Below are 21,893 nucleotides of genomic sequence, written 5' to 3'. Positions count from 1 at the left end.
TAGTCTAAAGAGCAGTATGTTCATCCAATCAAGTGTAGGAAAGGTTCATGTTAATGTCTGAATTAAAGAGAGAACTGTCACTCATCTACAATACAGTTTGAAATGACTTAAAATACCTGTGGTTGCCAGACAACAATGAGCAAAGCAAAAATTGTGGTTGTTTCTCTATCACACTTTTATTGTCAACAAGGGAGTCTGGCTGCATTTGAAACCACTACACTAGCAGTATGTACTGATTTAGCAAACATGTAGCATGTAATCTGCAGTATGCAAACAAAAGCAAAATCCGCAGTATGCCAAAAATACCTGGATGTCGTACTAATTCGGAAAAAAATCTCTAGTATGCATCTGACCAGTCTACTTCGCCTACTGTGTCTGACAATGCAAAGTGCTGGAAGGGTCACAACTCTAGCGTGTGCGCGCTGTAGACAGTCAACATCACGTTATTAACGAACATTTAGAAAATCAGTTTTTGTGAATCATGAAAACCCACATTTATAACTTCTCTTTTTTAAACCATGAGGAGATGATACACAGTAACAGTGGTTTGCCTTTAGCCGTGCTATTGTTTACTTCTGCTTTCCAAACCTAGACACAAGATAAGCCTAGCCTAGAATACTGCAAATTAATCAATTGAACAATTTCATACAGCATACTACTATGAAAAGCAGTATGCAGTTATGTAGTACATACTGCATACCTCAGTAGTCTTTTCATTGGTGTGGGTAGAGAACCTATATTCTTCAACTACACCATGATTCTCTGTGATTACACAGCTGTGGTTTCCAATATCACAGATTCTGTATGATTATTTGAATCTTCCAAGACAAATAACATTTGAGTACAATGTGTATTTTTTAACCAAACAAAGTATGAATCTAGTTGGCCTCTACTATTTCCTCCCTTTTATCAACAGTCCTTTCCCTCCTTCTCCTTTTCTCGGTTTATTCCACAACATGCAATCATCATCCACCCCCTCCCCTGCATGTCTGTCTCCCTCCATTCCTCCCTTTCCTTCTCTTCCTATTTAACTACCATGGCAACAGGTGATGTGGAGACTCTCACAGGACCGTGTCTCATTGACGAAAGCAATGCAAAGCACATGCATGTGCACAGACACACACATGTCCACATACACGTTGTGGCAGGACTCCTTTAATGGGTGAACCATCCAAAAAGGATAGCAAACAAGCTCATACAATGAGCTACACAGGGAGAGTGTGAAAGTGAGAATAAAAGAAACTGAGAGGCGTAGGAGAGAGGGTCAAATGAAATGATAGAGATGTAGATGGGGAGCCAAGACACTGACAATGACGCTGAATCAGATAGCACCCACACACTTCCTAACGCAATCCAAGCCGTCTGTGCATACCCATCTGCTGTTAAACTCATATACACTCTGTTACAGTCAGAGGAAAATAAACTATTTCTAGCTTCTGATGCATACAGAAACAATTAGATTTGAAATGATAAAAATGTGTTTTCAAATGAATTTGTATGATGATATGAGTTTCCACATAACTACAGACACATGCATTAAATGGTAAATGAAATACCTGGTAAAGTGGCAGTTTATTTAGTACTGACTGCTACAGTATCTAGTTTTCCACTTATAGTAATAAAGACAAACTGCTGGTAAACCACATCTGACAAAGATATCAGATATCAAAATTGATCCTGTTCACAGCTCTCAGTCTCCACTTTTGATGCTATGCTAACGTTAGCTAGTGTTATAATTTCACAGATGACAGAACAAGCTGCTGCTCAGCTCCTGATTAAGGCGACTGCAAGACTGAAGGATTCTGGCTCAGTTATACTTAGTACAGTATAGCTTGCAGGGCTGGAAAATGACATGCACAGTCAGGCAATGCTAGATGGTTTAATGACTGACAGGCTCATCACTCTGTTGGTCTTTGAGAACAATAACAAGACAATCCTTGCTAAGTTTCTAAATATAAAAATGATGCATAGTGGCATTTAACTTCCTGAAAAACATATTTTGCAAAGCATACGGACACCTGCTTGTGATGCAAGATAACAGCCAAAAGCTTTATTGTGCAGTTTGGCTAACTCACAATGTTGATACAGCTTATAAAATGTAAAAATGAGAAGCATGCTAACAGCATTGATCCTGCCCTTGATTTTATGGGGAATAGTGAGAGAACATTTTATGTTTAAATGGGGCCATTGTTGCAATAACACACTTGGCTCAAACCCTGTGACCAAATCAAAATGTCTGCTTTGCAGTTGTATATGCTGACAACATCATTGAGCATCCCCTCTGTTAATATGATGTGTAGTGAACACTGAAACATGCTGCTTATCCAGACAAAAGAGTCTGGAAGCAACAGAGAGAGAGAGGAAAGCAATGACTCTGACACTAATTGGCTGAGTCACTGAGTGAGTGGGATGCTGGGGTTGGGTCAGTGGGGGGTAATAGATGGAGTTAGATAAGAAATAGATATACACAAGCAGAAGTGCGCCACAAGCAGTGGAGCAACTCTCTGCATGGTAACGTATAGTGAACATAATCTTCCATTTTACCAAAAACTAGAGAAATTGCTGGGGGGGAAATGGTGCTTCAGTCATAGACTGGGCATGGTTTGGTTTTAAAAAATTGCTGGTCAAGAAAATACAAATATTTGCAGACTATACAGGCAGACAGTTGTCAGAAACAGCAATTCAAACAAAATGTCTGCAAGTTATAGTGTTTTAGTTTAATGTTCCCTCTTGGTAGTGATGTGAACTGTTTAAAAATCCATGTGATTGTATGCATATATATGGGAGCTATTTTGGGAGAGTTAAGAGTTGCATGTGGCCTTGATAAGCACACAATTAGTAGCACTAGAGCTCTTAATGCTGACGCTGGTCCTGACCTGCAGTATGCTGAAAATGTTAGAGCTGCCTTGTGTTGAGTGGCTTTGCGTGAGAAGGGGATCAATGATAGTGTGTATGTTAGTTTGAGGTTGGGCTTAGCAGTGTGGGTTAAACATCTCTCACTCTCACCATACGCACGCAAACACACACACACACACACACAGAGTTCTGAGGCTGGGTCATGGGTTCAGATTAAGACCATAAGACATGGATAACCTATATTTATAGTGCCTTGCATAAGTCCCCCTTGGACTTTTACATATTTTGCTGTGCTACAATCTGGAATTCAAATTGATTTTATTGGGATTTTTACCATTTGATTAACACAACAGGCATAGAGCTTTGAAGGTGCAAAAATACTTTTTGTTGTGACACAAACAATAATTAAGACAAAAAAGCAGAAATCTGTGAGATGCACAAGTATTCACCGCCCCTGAGTCAATACATGGTAGAACCACATTTCGCTGCAATTACAGTGGCAAGTCTTTTGTGGCATGTCTCTACCAGCTTTGCACATCTAAAAGATTGCAATTTTTGCCTGTTCTTCAAGGCAAAATAGCTCAGGCTCAGTCAGATTGGATGTAGACCATCTGTGAACAGCAATTTTCAAGTCTCGCCACAGATTCTCAATTGGATTGAAGTCTGGGCTTTGACTGGGCCATTTTAACACATTAACATTCTTTGCCTTAAACCATTTCAGTGTAGCTCTGGTTGTGTGCTCAGGTTTTCTTCAAGAATTGCCCTGTATTTGGCCCAGTCCATCTCCTCAGTCCTGACCAGTTTCCCAGTACTGTGAGGATGGTGTACTCAAGATGATGTGCAGTGTTGGGTTTCTGCCACACAGCGTTTTGCACTAGGGCCAAAAAGTTAAATTTTGGTCTCATCTGACCAGAGTACCTTCCTTCACATTTGCTATGTCTCCCACATGGCTTGTGGCAAACTCCAAATGGGATTTCGCCACTCTTCAATAAAGGCCAGATTTGTGGAGTGCACGACTAATAGTTGTCCTTTGGACAGATTCTCCCACCTGAGCTGTGGATCTTTGCAGCTCCTCCAGAGTTACCATTGGCCTCTTGGTTGCTTCTCTGATTAGATGGCCTTCTCTTATTCTTTCCATTTTCTAATGATGGATTTAATGGTGCTCCGTGAGATTTTCAAAGCTTTTTTTTTTATAACCTAATCCTGCTTTGTACTTCCCCACAACCTTATCCCTGACCTGTTTGGTGAGCTCTTTGGTCTCCATGATGCTGTTTGTTTAGTAATGTTCTCTGACAAACTCTGAGGCCTTCACAGAACAGGTGTATTTATATTGAGATTAAATTGAACACAGGTGGACTCTATCTAACTAATTATGTGACTTCTGTAGGCAACTGGTTGCACCTGATCTTAGTTAGGGGGTTTCAAAGCAAAGGAGGTGAATACATATGCGCTCAACACTTTTCAGATTTTTATTTGTAAATAATTTTGAAAACCATGTAATAATAATTAGTTGCAGCCCTAGTATATTTTGAAAATATGATAATTGAAATGGAGAAAATGGTACTTGGTGAATGTTATTTGTATTTTATATTATTTGATTTAATACACATATTAGAAACATGCCTGTTTGTGATGTATTAAATTGTAGAATATTGTCCGAATACATTAAGGAGGATGTTATTAGGTTGGGGAATTCAAGCAGCATACAGAAATGGTTCATATCTTCATGGAAACCAGTGGGCTATAGTGGGCTACAGAACAGTGTTTGAGCCACAGAAAGTCTCTCCAATCTCTCCTCAAATCTCTCCTTACTTGGCATTGTGAGGTTGGATAAGCAGCAGTGGCAGCTATGCTGATGGGAACAGTCTGCCAAAAAACAGCACTAGGCAGTGCCTTTGTTCTGTGCATAAATAAATGATTGCTTCATTTGGGCTGCCGGCTTCAATAGACTCTGTCAGAATAAGCAGGATAATCAAGAGTTCAATTGAAATAAACAGGAACTTTTAAACTGAATGAGGACCTGTCCGTCTCTACCACAGTGAATAGGGTAATCAGCCTCTTCAGATGCACTGAACACCACAGACGCGCGCACACGCACACACACACACACACACACACACACACACACACACACACTTGTTAGGACATTGCATTGAGCTTCACTCAAACCCTAACCTTAACCATAACCAATTCATGCCCCAACCTTAACCTAACTTCAACTCACACCTTTACCAGTACCTCAGAAATGATGTATTACCTCATAAGGACTGGGCTTTGGACCCCATGATGACTACTGGTCCCGAAAAGGTCGGTGTTTATACCAAAAAAGGTCCCAATGAGGTAACAAAAATGCATGCGCGCGCCCACACACACACACACAATCACAAAAACACACCTTTTAAATCCTAATTCACTCTTCCCTATTCACAGACAAAGAAAAACCCCACAACAGACCACACTTAAGCACAACAAGCCTCAAACTCTCCAGATTTGGCACACACACTCTCTCTCTGTTGTGGGGACCTGGTGGCCCCAGGGTGGCCCTTCTTAAACAGAGCAGGGTTATTTTGAAGGACAGGACCCCATGCTGAGGGAAACACAAACACCGGAGACAGTAGGGTCTAAAGACTTTACACAACCTGTCACTCTGTCAGTATTTCCCTGTGTTTAGTCTCTGACATTCTCTTTCTGTTCTACTGCTCCACACATTTCCTTCCACACACTTTGTCCCTTTAGCCATCCTGATCTTTTTTGTGTCTCCCACAGATTAATCCATCTGCCTCTGCAATACGTATAAAACAGCAAAACCTTCACACTTAATTTAACATTATTTCTTCAGCATGAAAAAAAACATAAGATGACATTTTAATGATTACTATCAAGAAAAACAGTTTAACAGATGGCTGATTTAATGTCATTGTGGGCTGGTACATTTTTAAAAATCCGTCCCTTCAACTCTCTTTTCTTGAGTAGGTGGAGTTAAAAACAAGGGTGGTCTTGTGGGATAAGAAAAGCTCTTAAGCGTCTTTTCACAGTGATTTAGTATGTAACTGCCTGCCTGCCATTCATCATATTCCATTACATTGTTTTTTTTTCCTTTCTTTAAATATGACTTGGGGCCCACAACAGGCCACATGACTGCTATAATGTGCCTTAATTGGCCTGTTGGTAGGATGAGAAAAGAACTATTATTACACAAGTCTTGGAAGGGCAATTTTAAGAATCCCAAATGGAGTCACTAAAAAGAAATGTAAGTGGGCAAAAAACAGACAGGATTGTGACTGTCAACCTGCCTGCAACCTAGTGACACCTCTGAGTTTTAAATAGGAGTTAAGAAGCTTTTTTCCTCACCAAGAGCAATTATTAGTGACAACCCTGAAGAGAAAAATCACCATCTCAGTCATGATAAAACCTCTTTTCAACCTTCAATTATTTTAATGGGGCATCATATTCTTCTAAACCACATTAGCATCACATTACACGTCAAATGGCTACTTGTGTACGTAACCAGAACCCTGCTGAATGAAGGGAGAGGGTCTGGCTGTACTGAGGTTACTATTGGCTTACTACGGTTACGTGGTTTCTTAAAACGTCATGTAAAGAACAATCAGGTTTCATTACTCAAGGTGAGAGATTAAGAGAAACTTGGTGAAAAAGACAAGATTTATGTTGGAAAAACCTCATTTCTTGGCCTTGTACTGTATATTTGTAACTGAGTTCCTTGCTTCACAGTAGAATATTTGATAAAATTTATATGCATGCACACAGTGAGGAAAAACTGTGCTACCTCTTACTACAGAGCCTCTTCTCTCACTGTACTGTCATTGTGAAAGCTGCATTAGCAAAAGAAAGAAAAAACTCCTTAAGCTGCAGTGTGGTATAGCTATAAATAATACATTTGCATGAAAAGGTGAGTTTTATAAAAATCAGGCCATTGCACTGCATGCAAACTCATTTATCGATTTCTGCCTATTGTTGATTTCTCCCAATATCCTGGTTTTGCAGTGTGCATGTAAATGTAGTGATTGAAAGCTCTGAATTCCTTCATTCACAACTAGGGTTGCTGTCTATTTGCTTAACAAACAGTGTGCTCCAAATGAGCCTTTCTCTAAACTGACTGTTAGACCAGGGGCTCTCTAATCTCTTACACTCCTGCATCCAAATGACAAAGATTGTCCCAGAACTGTCCACACTGTTTTCACTAACTCAGTGAGGTACAATACTATCATATAATTACCTCCTACTTTGTATCTTTTAACCATTACAGAGTTGAATCAACAGCTCTCTGAGATGTCAACAAAAATGGGCATTATATGCTTTACAAACTAAAGAGCTCCTGTATAGCACTTCATTAGATTTTACAGGTGTTCATTAATTTTTGTGTGTGTCAGATAGGAATGAACAATTAATCGAAATTTTATCAAAATCTCGATATGGCCCACTGCAATTTTCAAATCGCAGGAGACGCAATATTTGTTAAAGGCAAAAAGTGTGTCAAAATACCATTTTAAATTAAATATTGTGGTGCTGCAGAAATGTCCCTGCATACACATCATATTCTACAGCCTTAAGAAAACATCTTTGTTTGGTACAGATCCTTGCAAAAAATGATGTAAAAATGATCGTTCCCTCTAATATCGCAAATCATATCAATTGCAATATCAGTCAAAATAATCACAAGTAGATACTTTTCAAAATCGTTCAGCCCTTGTGTCATTAATAGAGTAAAGACATCAATAAATGGCAAAACAAAAGGGAAAATTAAGAAATTCAGGCATTTGAGAGATTTGTAAGAATTTAGTACCAAGACTTTCTCAAGTTTTGTTATTTTTGCCTTATTTAATTTAATTAATTGAATAAAATGAATTTAACCTCATTCAGTCATTGGGAATCATTTAAATATCTTAAATTGTTAATGGCTAAAAAAATCTATCTCACCAAAATGACACAAAAACAACACTCCAATGCAGACAGCAAAATATCTACCCATTAATTCATGGGGAAACTCTGTGGCAAAGACGACATCTGGGCTCCGAAGGCCTCAGGCAGGGCAACTAGAATGATGCCTGCATATTTATTTATTTATATATTTAACAAAGGACAATCATGGGCATGATGGGCTCTGTTTCATTCTCTGTTTCACACCTGTCTTCAGTTTTGTTTAAGGGCACAGTGCACTCATAAAAATGTCCTCTCTTTCCTTTCATCTTCTTTTGTCCATAACTGTACTGAAATCTCTTAAATACAATTAAACAAGACATTTTGTAATGTATTTGAATTATTAACAAGCTCTTATACAGTATGTCAAGTGTGTTACTCTACATTCTGTCAGGCCACATATCATTCTAATATAAACATTACATTTATATGTAAGTTAGGGAAAAAAACTAAACTAAAAAGCTTTCGAAAAACTCAAGCATTGCTGGGAAGATGTTTCTATATGATATTACGTTTAACTCATGTGAGCAGTTCCTGTTTCTTAGTATAGAAACACAATCCCATTGATGTCATATGTCTACATCTCTGTGTCTAACATGCATAGACCTAAAATACTGTCATGACCGACAGCGCATCCTCTGGGAACCATAACATGCTGTGGCAGATGGACAGTACAGGCCATAGGACTAAGTGACATTAAAGCATGCATGTGAGCACACACACAGACACACACTCAAACATACAGACATATTCCCAAAGAAATAACGTGACCATTCGCACATTCGGCCATTCTAAATCCATTTCCCTTCTTTTCTCCCTTCCCCCTCTTATATTTCAGTCTCTCTCACCCTTTTTGCTCAGGTTTAATTGACTATTGTGGCAGATGGGGTGGCGGTTGGTCTGTGGGAATCAATGTCTTCATTGTGGAACTGAGAGAGAGATTAGCAGCTAGTTAGCGCTAGTGAGAGATGACAGCTGGCACCATTAACCTTTCCTGTCACTCTCTCTCTCTCTCTCACACACACAGGAAGTGCTAGTGTACCTCATCAATTACACACATGAAATATATTGTTCTCTACCACGAGCCTGTCACTCAAACACTGAATAAATGTGTCCTTGTACGTTAGGCCTAATTGTGCACACACTCAGGGATAATGCATTTTTGGCTTAGCTTGACATCTAAAATGAAAAGCGAGAAAAAGCAATATCAGTCAAAACTACCAACTCAACAAGTGCAAAACTCCACTCTTTTCAAAACAGAGCAAGGTTTAAAAATGTTTTGAATCCAGGGTTTGAATATGTCTCAACCTATGACTTGAAGACGACAAAAATCAAAGAAACACGGCAGCTCAGAATGATCCAACTAGTCAAGACACGAAAGCTTTGCCACTGAGGCAAACATTCATCATGTGATCTGACCCAAAATGTGACTACAACAGCTGCTGACAATGGCTCCAGTTTCGTTAAGGCATCTGAAATGCTTCACGCTGATTTGGCAGCAGTCGTTTATTTTACATTTTGCTACAAGAGGTAAAATTCCCAAACACACACACATGCAAATGGATCTGTGTTGAAACCACTCATCGTCTCAACTGTCACTTGATAAAAGACTTCTATATTTTTAATGAAAGGCATCTTCTGTTGTAAGGCCAGTTTGAATAGAGTTAATAGAGTTTGTTCCATCAGGTTGATCTTCATTGAATTCATTGAGTGTTTGAAGATTTAAGCTATAATGTTTTTACACTAACCAAACAACAGTTGAGTTTGACAGACTTTGACATAGACCAAAATTACTCATCATGAAGTAACAGTAACAGGTTTTTTCTCTTCGCATCTATTTAGATTTCACCAAACCTTAATAACTCCTGTTGAACACATCTAAACACAGAGTGCCTGTAACTGATTGATTTTGTTGACCTCCAGATGTTAGCCCAGCTGAGCTGCTGTACAACTGCTCTGGACCACAGTTACTTGGTGACAGTTGATAACTGATTTTTTTTTATGAACAAGGGCACAAAAATTCATCAGCCCAGTGAATCCCAGTGAGTTTTAGAAGGGGGAAAAGCAGATGTACATAGACATACAGAAAGAGGAAATCTGCTGCATTAACTAGATGCTGTATTCCCTGCTGGGAATCATTTGAATTACACATTTCCTGTTGGTTGGTATTTAACACAAAATTCAAAGATAATATGATTTCATGATGACAATATATGTTGACAGAGTACATGTAGATGTTAATTCAATGGGGATATTAGCTTCCTGTCTAAAAGATAGAGAAAATTAAAGCAAAATTCACTATTAATGATATTCTACATACTTAATTAACAAATGACGAGCCTACTATGCTTTAGTAATTGTTAATTCTTTCAGCACTACATGTAACTAAATGTAGAGATCTTACAGAAAGTCCCTTGTTGTTACAATACTATTTCTAGCACAGATATAATAAACTAATTTAGGATGATTATTTTCATTATCGATTAATCTCCCGACAATTTCTCTGATTAGCTGATTAATTGTTTTGTCTATACAATGTCAGAAAATACTGAAAATTGTCCAGCACATTTTCAGTATGTCCTAGGTGAAGACATTAAATGTCTTTTTTTTATCCCAAACTCAAAGATATTAAGTTTACAATGATATAAAACAAAGAAAAGCTTGAACCAGATATTTTTGCTTAAAAAATTACGTAAATGATTAATCAATTTGTTGCAGCTCTACACTAATATTCTTATACTGCACATAAACTGGTGTACATGCATGTAGAGATTATTGTAGTTGCTATTATATAGCCAGTGTCCCTTGAGAGATATTATTTAATTTCCTGCAGGGTTCCCACCAGGACTACCATGCCTGGTCAAAGCAGACCAGAGCAGGGAAACTAACAGGGCTCATGTTGCTACTCAACCATCTTCAGAAAGCTGTCTCTTCTATGACTGCAGGGACTGAAGGTGTCAGTTACAAGGCTACTTCTTCATCTGGGTCAAATCAAGTTCAACAACAGACGCTTCTTACAATCCCTGACACAGCATGTTTTGACATGACGCTGGGGAATCGACTTGATTTGAACACTTGCGTGGTCGTTGATGTGCTGAGTGAATCCTATGACAAAGGGAGTGTTAGCGTCCATTGGAAATGCACTGAGCGAATTCAAAACACACGGTTGTCACTCCGAAATAAAGCTGTTTTTCTAAATCCCTCTATTTGCCAAAGGGGAAAAAGGGAGAGCCTGACAGCAGTGATCCTGACAGTCTCGTGTACTGCACATTTTGACATGAGAAAATGTTAGAAAATCCCTTTTTGTGATTTAATATTCAAAGTGCAGAACAGAGAATTTTGGCTTGATCTTTTGGCTGACATTCATCTGGTTTTGACATGAGAAAAGAAAATATTACCTAAACATCAACTAAGTCCCCCGAGATTAAACACGCAAAGTGCACAGCCAATGTTGGCCTTGTCAGAATTCATCTGCTTTTCAACAGGGGTAGTTTAATATGCCAACTATGAACAGCTGGAGGCGCATTTAATTCGACTGACTGTATTTGTTACCCTCCAGTGTTCCCCAAACTATAAACCACAGTTGCATGGTAGCCAAAACATGAGTTAAACTATGCCAATCACTATGTGCAGTAAGACTGAGACCTAAAGACATTTGGATGGATGAAGACTGACACAAAGACATGACATACTAAAAGGAGATAGAGACATAAAGAACTTGATATTAGCAACATTACGTTCCCATTAAAACAGGCTGGGCCTTGCCTGTAAAGATTTTGTTTTTGCGTTTATTGTTTGTATGGAATAAACAATCTGCTTTCATACTAGGAAATTAATTAATACAGTGCAGCACATTGCCTTTGCTACTAACAAATATTTGCCGCAAACAGGCAATTATGGTCTAGTTATTGAGCAACACCTTCCTCTGTGTTTTTTCTCCCTCTCCAGGGAGTAACAAAGGAGTAGGAAAGAGACGTAACATGATATAGATGGATAGTGTGTGTCTACTATTGCACTACTCAGACAGCTTTTTCCTCTGTTCTTTTAAGCCCCTGTCCTGGCTATCAGCAAAAAACCCCCAAAAAAACATTTCTCTGGAAGTATCAATCACATAATTGCTCTCTTTTTTTACATTTTTTTAAAAAAAATTCTGCTGCTGTTGTCGCTCAGATAGCACCTCCTGTCTGTCAGGTACTGGTTTACATTCAAGAAAGGTCATGAATGCTCCGGTGAGTACACACACATTCATCTGTGTACAGCACGTCTACGTGGAACAGTTACATGTAGTGAGGGGATGGAGCTGTAACATGAGGAGGGTAGATTGACTATCACCTTTTCTCAACTGATTCACTGCTCCTGTTAACTCTTTCATATTCCACGCCTGTGTGAAAGCAACTTTACTCCAAGTATAGCTCCATGTATCCACATGCCTATTGATAAAGATTTTCATTGCATTTTGGGGAAATATTTAAAATAGCAACCTGTTTCTCTCTTGGTGTCAAACAATTCCCCTCCTTTGTTTCTGTGCAAACCTTATCTGTGTGCTCTGAGGATAAAGGATATGGAGGATTTGCATAAGTCTTGCTGGGTGACAGATTGTATAGTGTAAAAAAATGTTCTGTGATCTGACTATATCAATACAGAGCTGAAAATACAACACTGCTGGTATTACATAAACAACACCACTAATTTGTCTAATGTGATTAATACTGATTCAGGCTGTATTGTTGTGACATTTGTTGAGGAATTGTCTTCACAGATGTAATCACATCTGAGCTCTCGAGTTCCTTTTGTTTCCTTTAAGCAGGTGCGTGACACTGCAGTGTGAAACCTTGCAGGCTGATGCTTTATATCACCAAGACAGAACTGAGCATTTAGCCTACTGTAAGTGGTGACGTGTTGATTTTCAATTTGTCACATTTTAAACACTCATAAAAATACAGTTCAATTCATATGTTTTAAAAACAGCATGTAATTCTACCTCTCTCATTCACTGCAGCAGCGATCCAATGTCGCCATGTGCTGCGACACGCAAACACACAATGCATGCACCGCCTGAATCACACACACACACACACACACACACACACACAAGCTACCTACCTCCATGGCTAGTGCGGCTGTCTGCTGGTCGTAGTGATTCAGTAGGTTGGGCATAAAGGTGGTGTTGTAAGGCAGATCCTGGCACATTCTCAGTCTGATGGGCTCACAGCTAAACTCACTGTGGCTCTCTATGAACTCCATATGAATGGAGAGAGCAGGAGTAACCAGAAAGAAAAGAAGTAGGGAGAGAGGGATGGAAGGAAAACAGACATGATTTGTTTGTCGGCAGGAGATTGTTCTAGTTTTGGAGAACCAGTCTTCCATACATCCTCTTCCAGCTGAGGCTTGCATTTTAATGTTAGACATTTCTGCAGAGTGGCTCAGGCTATCTAGCCTTGAGGACATGCACGGATTGCTTCAAGGCTTCTTCACATTAGAAGCAACTGAGTCCATTTTTAGTGGCAGTACTAAAGGGAAAAACAAGAAATCCACTTTCAACAAAGAGGCAGGTGTACTCTGTATATGTACCCTGAACTGCTTGTGTGATGGAGTCCCAACTCATCTGCAGGTCTAAAAGTTCGGAGCTGCTGCTTGTGTCAGTCCTCAAATTCACCAGCCATTGTAGTATTTTGTTTTTTATGTTCGATGTCTTTGAAGGAGCTTTTAAATGCACAGATTCAATTGTTTCTCATTTTAAAATTTTTTTTCCACTTTGTGGTAATCCCCTGGTCAGGGAGACAGATTCCCCTGATTCCATCCCCAAAGAGAGTGCGTGTCCCTGAGATAATGGCTCCACCGGCAGACTCTCCTCCTAGTTGTTGGTTTCCTTTTGTCTCCTCTCACTCTCCTTTCCAGCGACGCTTTAAAGAATCATCAGAGGTTGAATCCACAATATAGCATTATCCTCCAAATGATCTGTCAGATTTCTGTCTTCTACATTCAGTTGCCACACTGGAGCAGATTCCTCAAGCTGGTCCTGCAGGTTTACAAAAACAAAGAAAGGCCTAATGGTCAAACAAGCAGAAAGGGCTTGCTTAGGGTAAAGTTGTATTGTATCATGTATTGCCTCTGATTAGCCACACCCTTGTCTCTCTATACAAGTGGGGATTAAAATGACTGATGAAATCCACACCAGCCTGTGTGGTAGTAGGTAGCGTTAGTGTTTTTCTAAAAGACTATAACTGCCTGTGTTGGCAGGCTCATAATCAGTTCCTGTCTCTAGTGTGGAAAGTAAGCTAGTGTATTCAAACGAGTGGTGTTACTGCAGGTTCTCACACAGTTTATACTGCAGACTTACTGAAAACGTGTTCAAAGCAAACCACAACCACAGCAGGTTTTCAGGCGGTGACCGTGAACGTTACACCTGCGGATGATCAGACACTCCCCCACTCGCACGTTAGTGTGAGGTTGTCCGGGCAACAGTAACGTTCCCCTGCGATGTTTTACATCGCGACTCGGTGGCATTTTGACGGACAATACCTTAAACTTAAAACAAAATTAGAAAACTTAATCTAAGAACACATGAAAGTGTTCATTAGTCGAGGTTTTTTGTTGTTTTTTTTTTTTTACACCTGCGCCAAACAGCTCACGCTCGACCGTTACGAGCTAACTTACTATTTTATAAAACCTCAGCAACACTGATAGCTAGCTAACGTTAATACATTGATAACGTTAAAATGCACCTCTATAACGTTACCCGGTGGACGGTTATATGTCACAGCCGTTAACGTCTAGCTCTCCTTTTCTCTCCAGGAGAACCTGGCTAGTTTTAAAAAACACAGCGTCTTCAAAAGGTAGTCTTCAAGGAGCTACGCATCTTCGTTTTACTGGAACAAGAACCAAACACCATGACACGCCAGGATCAGTGTTGAGCGCATATATCAATCTGTTTGTCACCGCGGTGTCTTCAGCCCGACAGCGCGCTGTTTGTGCACATGATTCCTTTTATATCATTTATTGTCCAACTCCAATAATACATTCAAAGAATCAAATAGTTCCTCTTTAACGTTACAATTCAAATACGTTACCTTGTGTGCAGGGTAATAAGCGCTGCTCGGCTCCACCGGCTCCGTCCACTGCAGCACTTGTTCGTTGTTCCACTGTTTGCAGCTGGTTGCCTGCAGCGTGCAGCAGACACATCGTGAGCGCGGATTCAGCGGGAGCGCGCAGAGGTATGACAAAATTGGCCCCACTGGACATTGCATGCTGCTGTGGACATGCTGTAGGTTATGTAGGCTATGTATAAATGTATAAGCTAAGAATACTGAATGAAACATGTGGTTGGTAGGGCCTAATTGTTGGCTATAGCTCTAGAAAATTCAGTTTATTTAATTTTAATAAAGGCCAGGAGTCAGATAATCTCATGTGTGTTTTTAATGATCATTAATTTTAAGTATATCTAAACCCTCGGTGGTTACCAAATGGGCACAGCTGGCACAGGCTCAGGGGCGCAAGAGTCAGGGGGCCCTGATACTCTTTGGTTGAAATGAGTTTTATCAAAATATTTCTTTGGAAAAAGATCTCTCTGATTATTTTGGTCTCTTGACACTTTTAGTATTTAGTCTCAGAGTCAAATAAGTCTGCCAACTGCATGATGAATTCCTATATTTTGAGTAGTATTCTTGCATAATATTTGTGGAGAGGACTGTCAGTTTGGGTTTGTTGTGGCAGGAATCTCTTGAAGATTTTGGCAGCTTCTCATCATCTTCATCGAGTACAGTGGTTAACCAACAGTGTATACTTATGGTTTACCTGCAAAACATCACCGGAAAAGAGGGAAGATGCTGGCAGTGGGGTGAGGTTAGCTGGGAGAGGGGCTTTTTACACATCTATGCTGGGGGGGATCATTGTCCTATAATCTGTCCAAGTGGACAACACAAAGAGCAGATAAGTAGTGTGTATATGTATTTGACTGGTTTGTCTCTGGTTAAAGGGGATGACAGGGTCTTTATTTGTGAATTATTATATTCATCTTAATTTGACATTCACATTTTTAAAAGGCATATATTTTTACATTTTTGGTGTTAATGGAGCTAAATACAGATTCTGTGACCACACTACATTTCTGTCATTCGTTGTTGTGCTCAAGATCTCAAATGCTGCAGGATGAGATTCAGCATTATTCTCAAGGTCATTCTGAAGGCCTTTCTGGGGTTAAATGTGATCCCACCTGGGACTCCCATATTACATGTCAATCTCCTTGCACCAGACAGGTCACAAAGAGTGAAAACCAATTTGAAAAAAAAAAAAAAGTTCCACTGAAGTGAAGGCAGAGGCAATAACTCACTCCCTTGGCGGCTCAGTGCAAGGAGGGACATCAGGCTTCCAATAACAAAGATGTGAACCAAAAATATAGATAATAGATGATAAACAAAGACAACTAAAAGCAGGAAAACTACTTGAGGTAGCATTATTAAAAATCTTTATTAAAATCATACAACAAATGTATATGCTATTAAAAAAACAAAGTAAATAATGATATGTGCAGCACCTTTTGTCTTTTTAAAGCAGGTAGTATTTAACAGCTGTTATCAAGTTACAACTTGGCTGATTTAGGGGGAAAATGAGTGAATTTCTCATTTGGAAACAACAATACAAGCACCAAAAGTTTTAGATTATTCATTTAACCTGACAAACGTACATTAAGACAGCAAAATACTTCAGTCAGTGCAGTTGTAAGAAACACATCTTCTACACACAGTCTGCTAATATGTGGAGCATTAATGTATTGATGTATTTGAGTATATAGACTGTTGACACATTTTATTTTACATTTTGTAACCGAGGGCAGAGAAAGGGAGTCAACCATAATTAAAGGAGTGTAAATAGGTTTTCAATTCAAATCAATTTCAAGAAAAAATGAACAAGCTCATTTTTTAATCACTGATAATCAAAGTCATTATTTTAAGTTTTTTAAAATTGAAAAAAAAAAGAATTGTGGTAAATTTACAAATGTACTAAATAACCCTCAGATATAGGACATCCATTACTTAACATCAAACACTATCCCTAAAATTTAACTGATAACGCACTCAAACGTTTCAAAAAAGCCAGTTTCTGCAAATTCTCTGCAAAACTAATATTCATCTTGTGATTTCAAATACTAATTTCTACAGTCTACAGTGGGGCATCAATGTCCTACTGACGGAAACCACCACACAGATTTGTTGTGATTGTATCAGTCAACACTATGTCAATATTTATCCCTTACAGCCTCAGGATTAGGACTCTGTGCTATGATTCCCTTCCACACGATTGAGCACGGCACTAGATTAACCGTTTCATGGCTGATCTGATCTGATCTTCTCTGTTGTTGAGAAGTGGGGGGTCTGCAGCAGCTGAGGCTGCTGGCCCACATACTGGTTTAACCTCTTAATATGAACCCACTTGACATTCACCAACAGTATTCTGCATGTACACAAATGTACTCAATCCATCCAATCATCCACGGCTTTCAATTCAGACAGTTAAATATATTCTCAATATCATCTTAACGCTGTCTTTTAGCTTTCTGAGATGTATGAATTGTCAAAGATGAAACCTTCTGGGGACAAACACAGAAAAAGATTTGATTTTGCCAGCCTTCAATTCTCTTGTCATTTCATCAATTCAAATGTCTCATTAGAGGCAAAAGCGACAAAGAAAAATAATTATTTAAAAATCTTAAAAATACTTTTTGATTTAATCCCCTGCAGCTTTTCAGCCCTAAATTTTCACAAAGCCTTTAAAATCTTTTTCTTTCAGAAGCATTTTTTAAATGAAATTCTAGGACAAGGCTGCAACAACAACATTATGAATATGACTGCTGTTACCTTCGTATCTCATGATAGGAAACATTTTCAAGAAGTGCGCTTTAATGTGTCCGATTCAATCTAAAGCCTAATATTATATCTACATAGTATTAAAAATCACTATTTGGTAGCAAAAACATCATAAAACATGACCCCACATAACAGTTTGTCAATGTACATGAAAAGCTAGTGTGAAGCAAAATGTTTGTAGATAAAGATTGATGAGTAGAGCTTAGTTTAGTATCTGGTATTTGACCAAACAGTAAGTGTTCATACAAGTTATAATATACCTAAATTCAGCTAAAATTACTTAACATATTTTGCTAGATATAAAAATGAACTTTCATCAAAAACAAAGGTTTCTTCATATTGAAAGACATGCTGAGTGTGACATATTTGGTCCACTGAACCCAAACAGTCATAGATGGCTTCTGATAAGACTGAAACTATCATTCATATCTTACTGTAGCTTCCACATACATATATCCACACTTAATCAAAGCAAACAGAGCCATTTGGTAACCCAGCTGTGCATCAGTGTACATGGCACTATGATACTACAAAGTAAGAACCAGTTTCTTAAAACTAATCCCACTCCTGAGGGACATATACAATGACACTCACCTAGCTGACTGTAGGTTAAAATCTACTCTTCTGAACACAGTTGCATTAATGCCTTTTGGGATTTAGCTGTGCTAGTCAACACAGTTAGGCATCAGGATTCAAGCGCCGTCCAATAAGGCGTCGGCTGTGGGGAGAGCACCCGGCTTCTTCCTCCAACTGGAAGAGAGAATTTTAGTCTGTGTTATCATGAGAGAGTAAGTAAGAGTGTTTGCATATTCATTTGACTTAGAGGAGCAGAGTATGACAGATCCAGCAGTAGGAGTAGGTATGTGTGGGGAAGTTGTATGCATGTATGTGTGTTTGAGTAAGACCAAACACACACACACACACACACACACACACACACACACACACACACACACACACACACACACACACACACACACACACACACACACACACACACACACACACCTGCTCTTTGATGTAGCTGTTCCCACAGGGTGGCAGCCCTCTGAGAGCCAATCCAACGATGAAGCACCAGACAGAGAGGCCGACCTCAACCGCTGCCAACACAGAACAAGTGATCCACAGCGCCAGGGTGGTGTCCTGAGACATAAAATAACACTACAAGGTTGACCATATCACATACTGTGTACTAATGTGTGAACAGAATATATATTTCAAAGACGCTTTAAATTGTAGTATAACTTGGGAGTAACAGACATTACTTGAACAACTGCAATTGTACATCCCTACCAATCATCATATTTTAAGAGGAAAGTTTAGACTCACATAGATCCGTGTTGTATCAAACGGGCATTGGGCACTGATAGGTGACCGAGCGTCAATGGGAACCTCTGTATTGTTGCATCCTAGCATCAAACCCTGACCATTGTGTGCGACAGTGATACTGATGGCCAAGAGGAGTCCAGTGCAGCATGCTGCTGACAGCAGGGCGTTGAAGAATGATGCAATTAGAAGTCCTATTTGCTGGAGAGACAGAGACAACATCATGTACAAATAAATAAAACAAACAAGGGGAGGTGTATTGAACTGTTTAGTAAAAACAGAATGAGTGAATTGATTATATCAGTGATTCAAGTTAAGTTAAATTTCTTACCAGTTTGAAGACATGAAGGTTCCTTGACACCACGATGGCAATAATCCCAGTGGCAATGCTCTGTAAGATTCAAAAGACAAGATGATTGTTTTAGCTTCATTACTTTGGCATGGCACAGGGCTTATTAAATTATGTACCACAAGTCGTAAACCCGCCTCAAAGGATGTGAGGCTGCGTTTTCAGACAGAAAGGAATAAACACAGATTTTTAAATTAATGACAATGAGTGAAAAAGCAGTAACAGGGCAAATATATCACATACTGTGTACTAATGTGTGAACAGAATATATATTTCAAAGACACATGACCTTATCACCATCTCATCATCAATAACTGGCAGTTTATCTGATAGCTCTCTGTAATGAATCTGCCCTTGAGCAACTAGTGATCTGTTTGAAAAACCAGCTCTCTTATAAAGACAAGTTCAGTCTTGATTGCTGGAGAAAATACACAACACTAATGCCGCACTGATGGAGCAAATCACTTTTGATTTATACTGTTGGTCTGATGTACAGAACACAGAGAGCTGATGCAGTGAATGCTACTTCAATTTAATATATTAAGTAAACCAAGACTGGCCTTTGAAAGTTCTCCAAACCTTAAGCCTTTTGGTTTCCTCTCCTGAACTTCTAATTTGACTTTGAAGCAAAGTATGAATACTTTAACTATTGACTCACCAGCAGGCCAGATGTGACAGAGATGACATTGGTTGCAGTGTATTCTGTTGTGATTTGTTGGCCGGGTTTGGAAATGTGGCGGAGGACATTGCCATGGACAATAGCTCCAAGGATGAAGTTAATATGGCCGACCAGGATGAGTGTTAACCCCTTTTTCATCAGCCTCCTTGGCCCTTTGTCCTTATCTGGTTGACAGAGATACAAGAAGTACTTTATGTTGATTATACCAAAACAGCCATACATTCTGAGTTAACATACAGACAGGTGACAAATTAAAGGAAAAACAAACATAAAGTGTCTTAATAAGGTGTTGGAGTGGACACTAACCATGCCAGCAAAATGCCCCCCACAGCATAACAGAGCCACCGGATCCCCTCACTGTAGGGGTCAAGCATTCAGTCCTGTAACAGTTTTTCCTTTAATTTGTCACCCGTCTGTACATCTCCGATAAATTCTCCATCAGGTGTCTACAAAGCAACACCTCTTTCCCTTGCTTACAAAACAGTACATTCATTTATTCTGTGTCTCTGTTGACATGATATGTTAACTGACTGGCTTTTTTCCCCTGATCGTTAATTTCCTACATACGTTTATGGAAACATATTAAATGCACACATGTATGTATGTATATTGTTATCAACAATATCCAAATACATTTAATTTCAATGGCAAATACATTATTCCATGTGTTGATGCATATACTAAGATGAAATTGAATTATTAGACCATTGCATCAGCATAAATTACGATTATTTGCTAAAAGAAAGTCAAATGTACACTCCTTCAAATGTCAAACATTACAAAATGCACTTGCAACAAACGAAAACTCCACTGATAAACTTTTCCTTTTTAGGTCTTACATATGCATACTATACTTGCAGCTCGTTAAATAGGGGCAGAAATTGTTCAGGTTTCTGATTAACTTAATTTTAAAGAAGTCATTGTGGTTTTTCCAGCCACATTTGAATTTGTATTGTTCTGCTGTTAAGGAGGCAGGGGTGGACACATGTATTTGCATACAAAGGCTACATGCTAGTGACTCTTGTGTACTGAGTGAGTCACAGATGGGAGGAAGAAGTACAAAGATTTGATACTTCTCAAACGTTTGAAGTATTGATTTATGCTATTGTCGGTCTCTTTAAATGTTGACAGCTAATTTCCTCTTAAAATGAACCAGGTAAATTAATGTTATACACACAATAATACATGTAGGAATACAGTTTTAAAAATGAAAGTGCACCTGCAGGCCTATGGTCATTTACACCCGTGGAGGGAAACTTATCGGACATATAAACCTGATTCTAGTGATTCAAATGCGTTTTTCTAGCACAACAAAACTATGTCATAGGGGCATCACTCACCAAAATTGCACATCTCTAGTAGACCAGACGTTTTCCTTTCAATAAACTGACTTACGTCCGTATTTTCCAAGCGACTGTTCACCACCAAGTCACAGGGACGTACCTATGTCCACTTCCTGTGTGACGTCACGAAACTCACCTGTTACCTGTGGCTTGCTGGGCGCTGAGGGGCGCAACTGGCATTTCAGACATTTATTACAAGTTTCTTTGTTGTATTATCCTCGCAAGTTCTGTATAAGTCACCTGATCTGATTCGTTTGACATCATCGTTTTACAGATAAGTTTGAGAAACAAAAGCAAATAGTATGTTTTTCCTTTTCACCCACTAAAAACGACGAAGTCTAGCATTTCACACATTTATTTGCAAGTCATACATATTCTGTCAGGATACACATCTCAGAAAAGGCACACACAAATTTATGTTATGAACAAAATCCAAGAATAACCATGTATGACCGAAAGCTCACATCCTCCAGTAACAAACAGGCTGAAGCTGCCCAACCCATACGATTATTTAATAACCAGTTTCAACACCACCAGTA

The 21,893-nt window shown here is 39.0% G+C and overlaps 2 protein-coding genes across 3 annotated transcripts in view; both read right to left on the bottom strand.

Moving 5' to 3' along the window:
• The window catches only part of LOC122979035 (frizzled-3-like), a 32,067-nt gene extending 16,914 nt beyond the window's left edge, over positions 1 to 15,153 (bottom strand). The window contains exons 1-2 of one of the 2 annotated variants that reach the window (XM_044346206.1): positions 14,865 to 15,153; positions 12,898 to 13,813 (exon numbers count right to left, since the gene is read on the bottom strand). In XM_044346206.1, the coding sequence (XP_044202141.1) occupies positions 12,898 to 13,242 (345 nt within the window). In that variant the 5' untranslated portion in view covers positions 13,243 to 13,813; positions 14,865 to 15,153. Of the gene's footprint in view, positions 1 to 3,904; positions 4,127 to 12,897; positions 13,814 to 14,864 lie in introns of those variants that run through there. The other variant, XM_044346213.1, reaches the window with a different exon arrangement.
• Positions 15,154 to 16,241: 1,088 nt separating this feature from the next.
• Positions 16,242 to 21,480, bottom strand: LOC122979051 (keratinocyte-associated protein 3). Its single transcript, XM_044346222.1, has 6 exons — positions 21,352 to 21,480; positions 19,991 to 20,175; positions 19,315 to 19,374; positions 18,987 to 19,184; positions 18,666 to 18,800; positions 16,242 to 18,407 (listed from the first exon to the last, which is right to left on the bottom strand). Exons 1-6 carry the CDS (start codon positions 21,362 to 21,364, stop codon positions 18,336 to 18,338), a joined length of 663 nt encoding a protein of 220 aa, XP_044202157.1. The 5' UTR covers positions 21,365 to 21,480; the 3' UTR covers positions 16,242 to 18,335.
• Positions 21,481 to 21,893: the final 413 nt, after the last annotated feature.

Source organism: Thunnus albacares, chromosome 1 (assembly GCF_914725855.1).
Source record: "Thunnus albacares chromosome 1, fThuAlb1.1, whole genome shotgun sequence".
NCBI lineage: Eukaryota > Metazoa > Chordata > Actinopteri > Scombriformes > Scombridae > Thunnus > Thunnus albacares.
This window is presented reverse-complemented; position numbering and strand designations above follow the sequence as displayed.

Bases quoted from the DNA above. Each gene is read 5' to 3' on its own strand.
- LOC122979051 (XM_044346222.1), bottom strand. The intron at 19,375-19,990 runs GTGAGTCAATAG...TGAATCTTACAG, and splicing joins CTGTCACATCTGGCCTGCTG to AGCATTGCCACTGGGATTAT. The intron at 18,801-18,986 runs GTGAGTCTAAAC...TTTATGTCTCAG, and splicing joins TTGATACAACACGGATCTAT to GACACCACCCTGGCGCTGTG.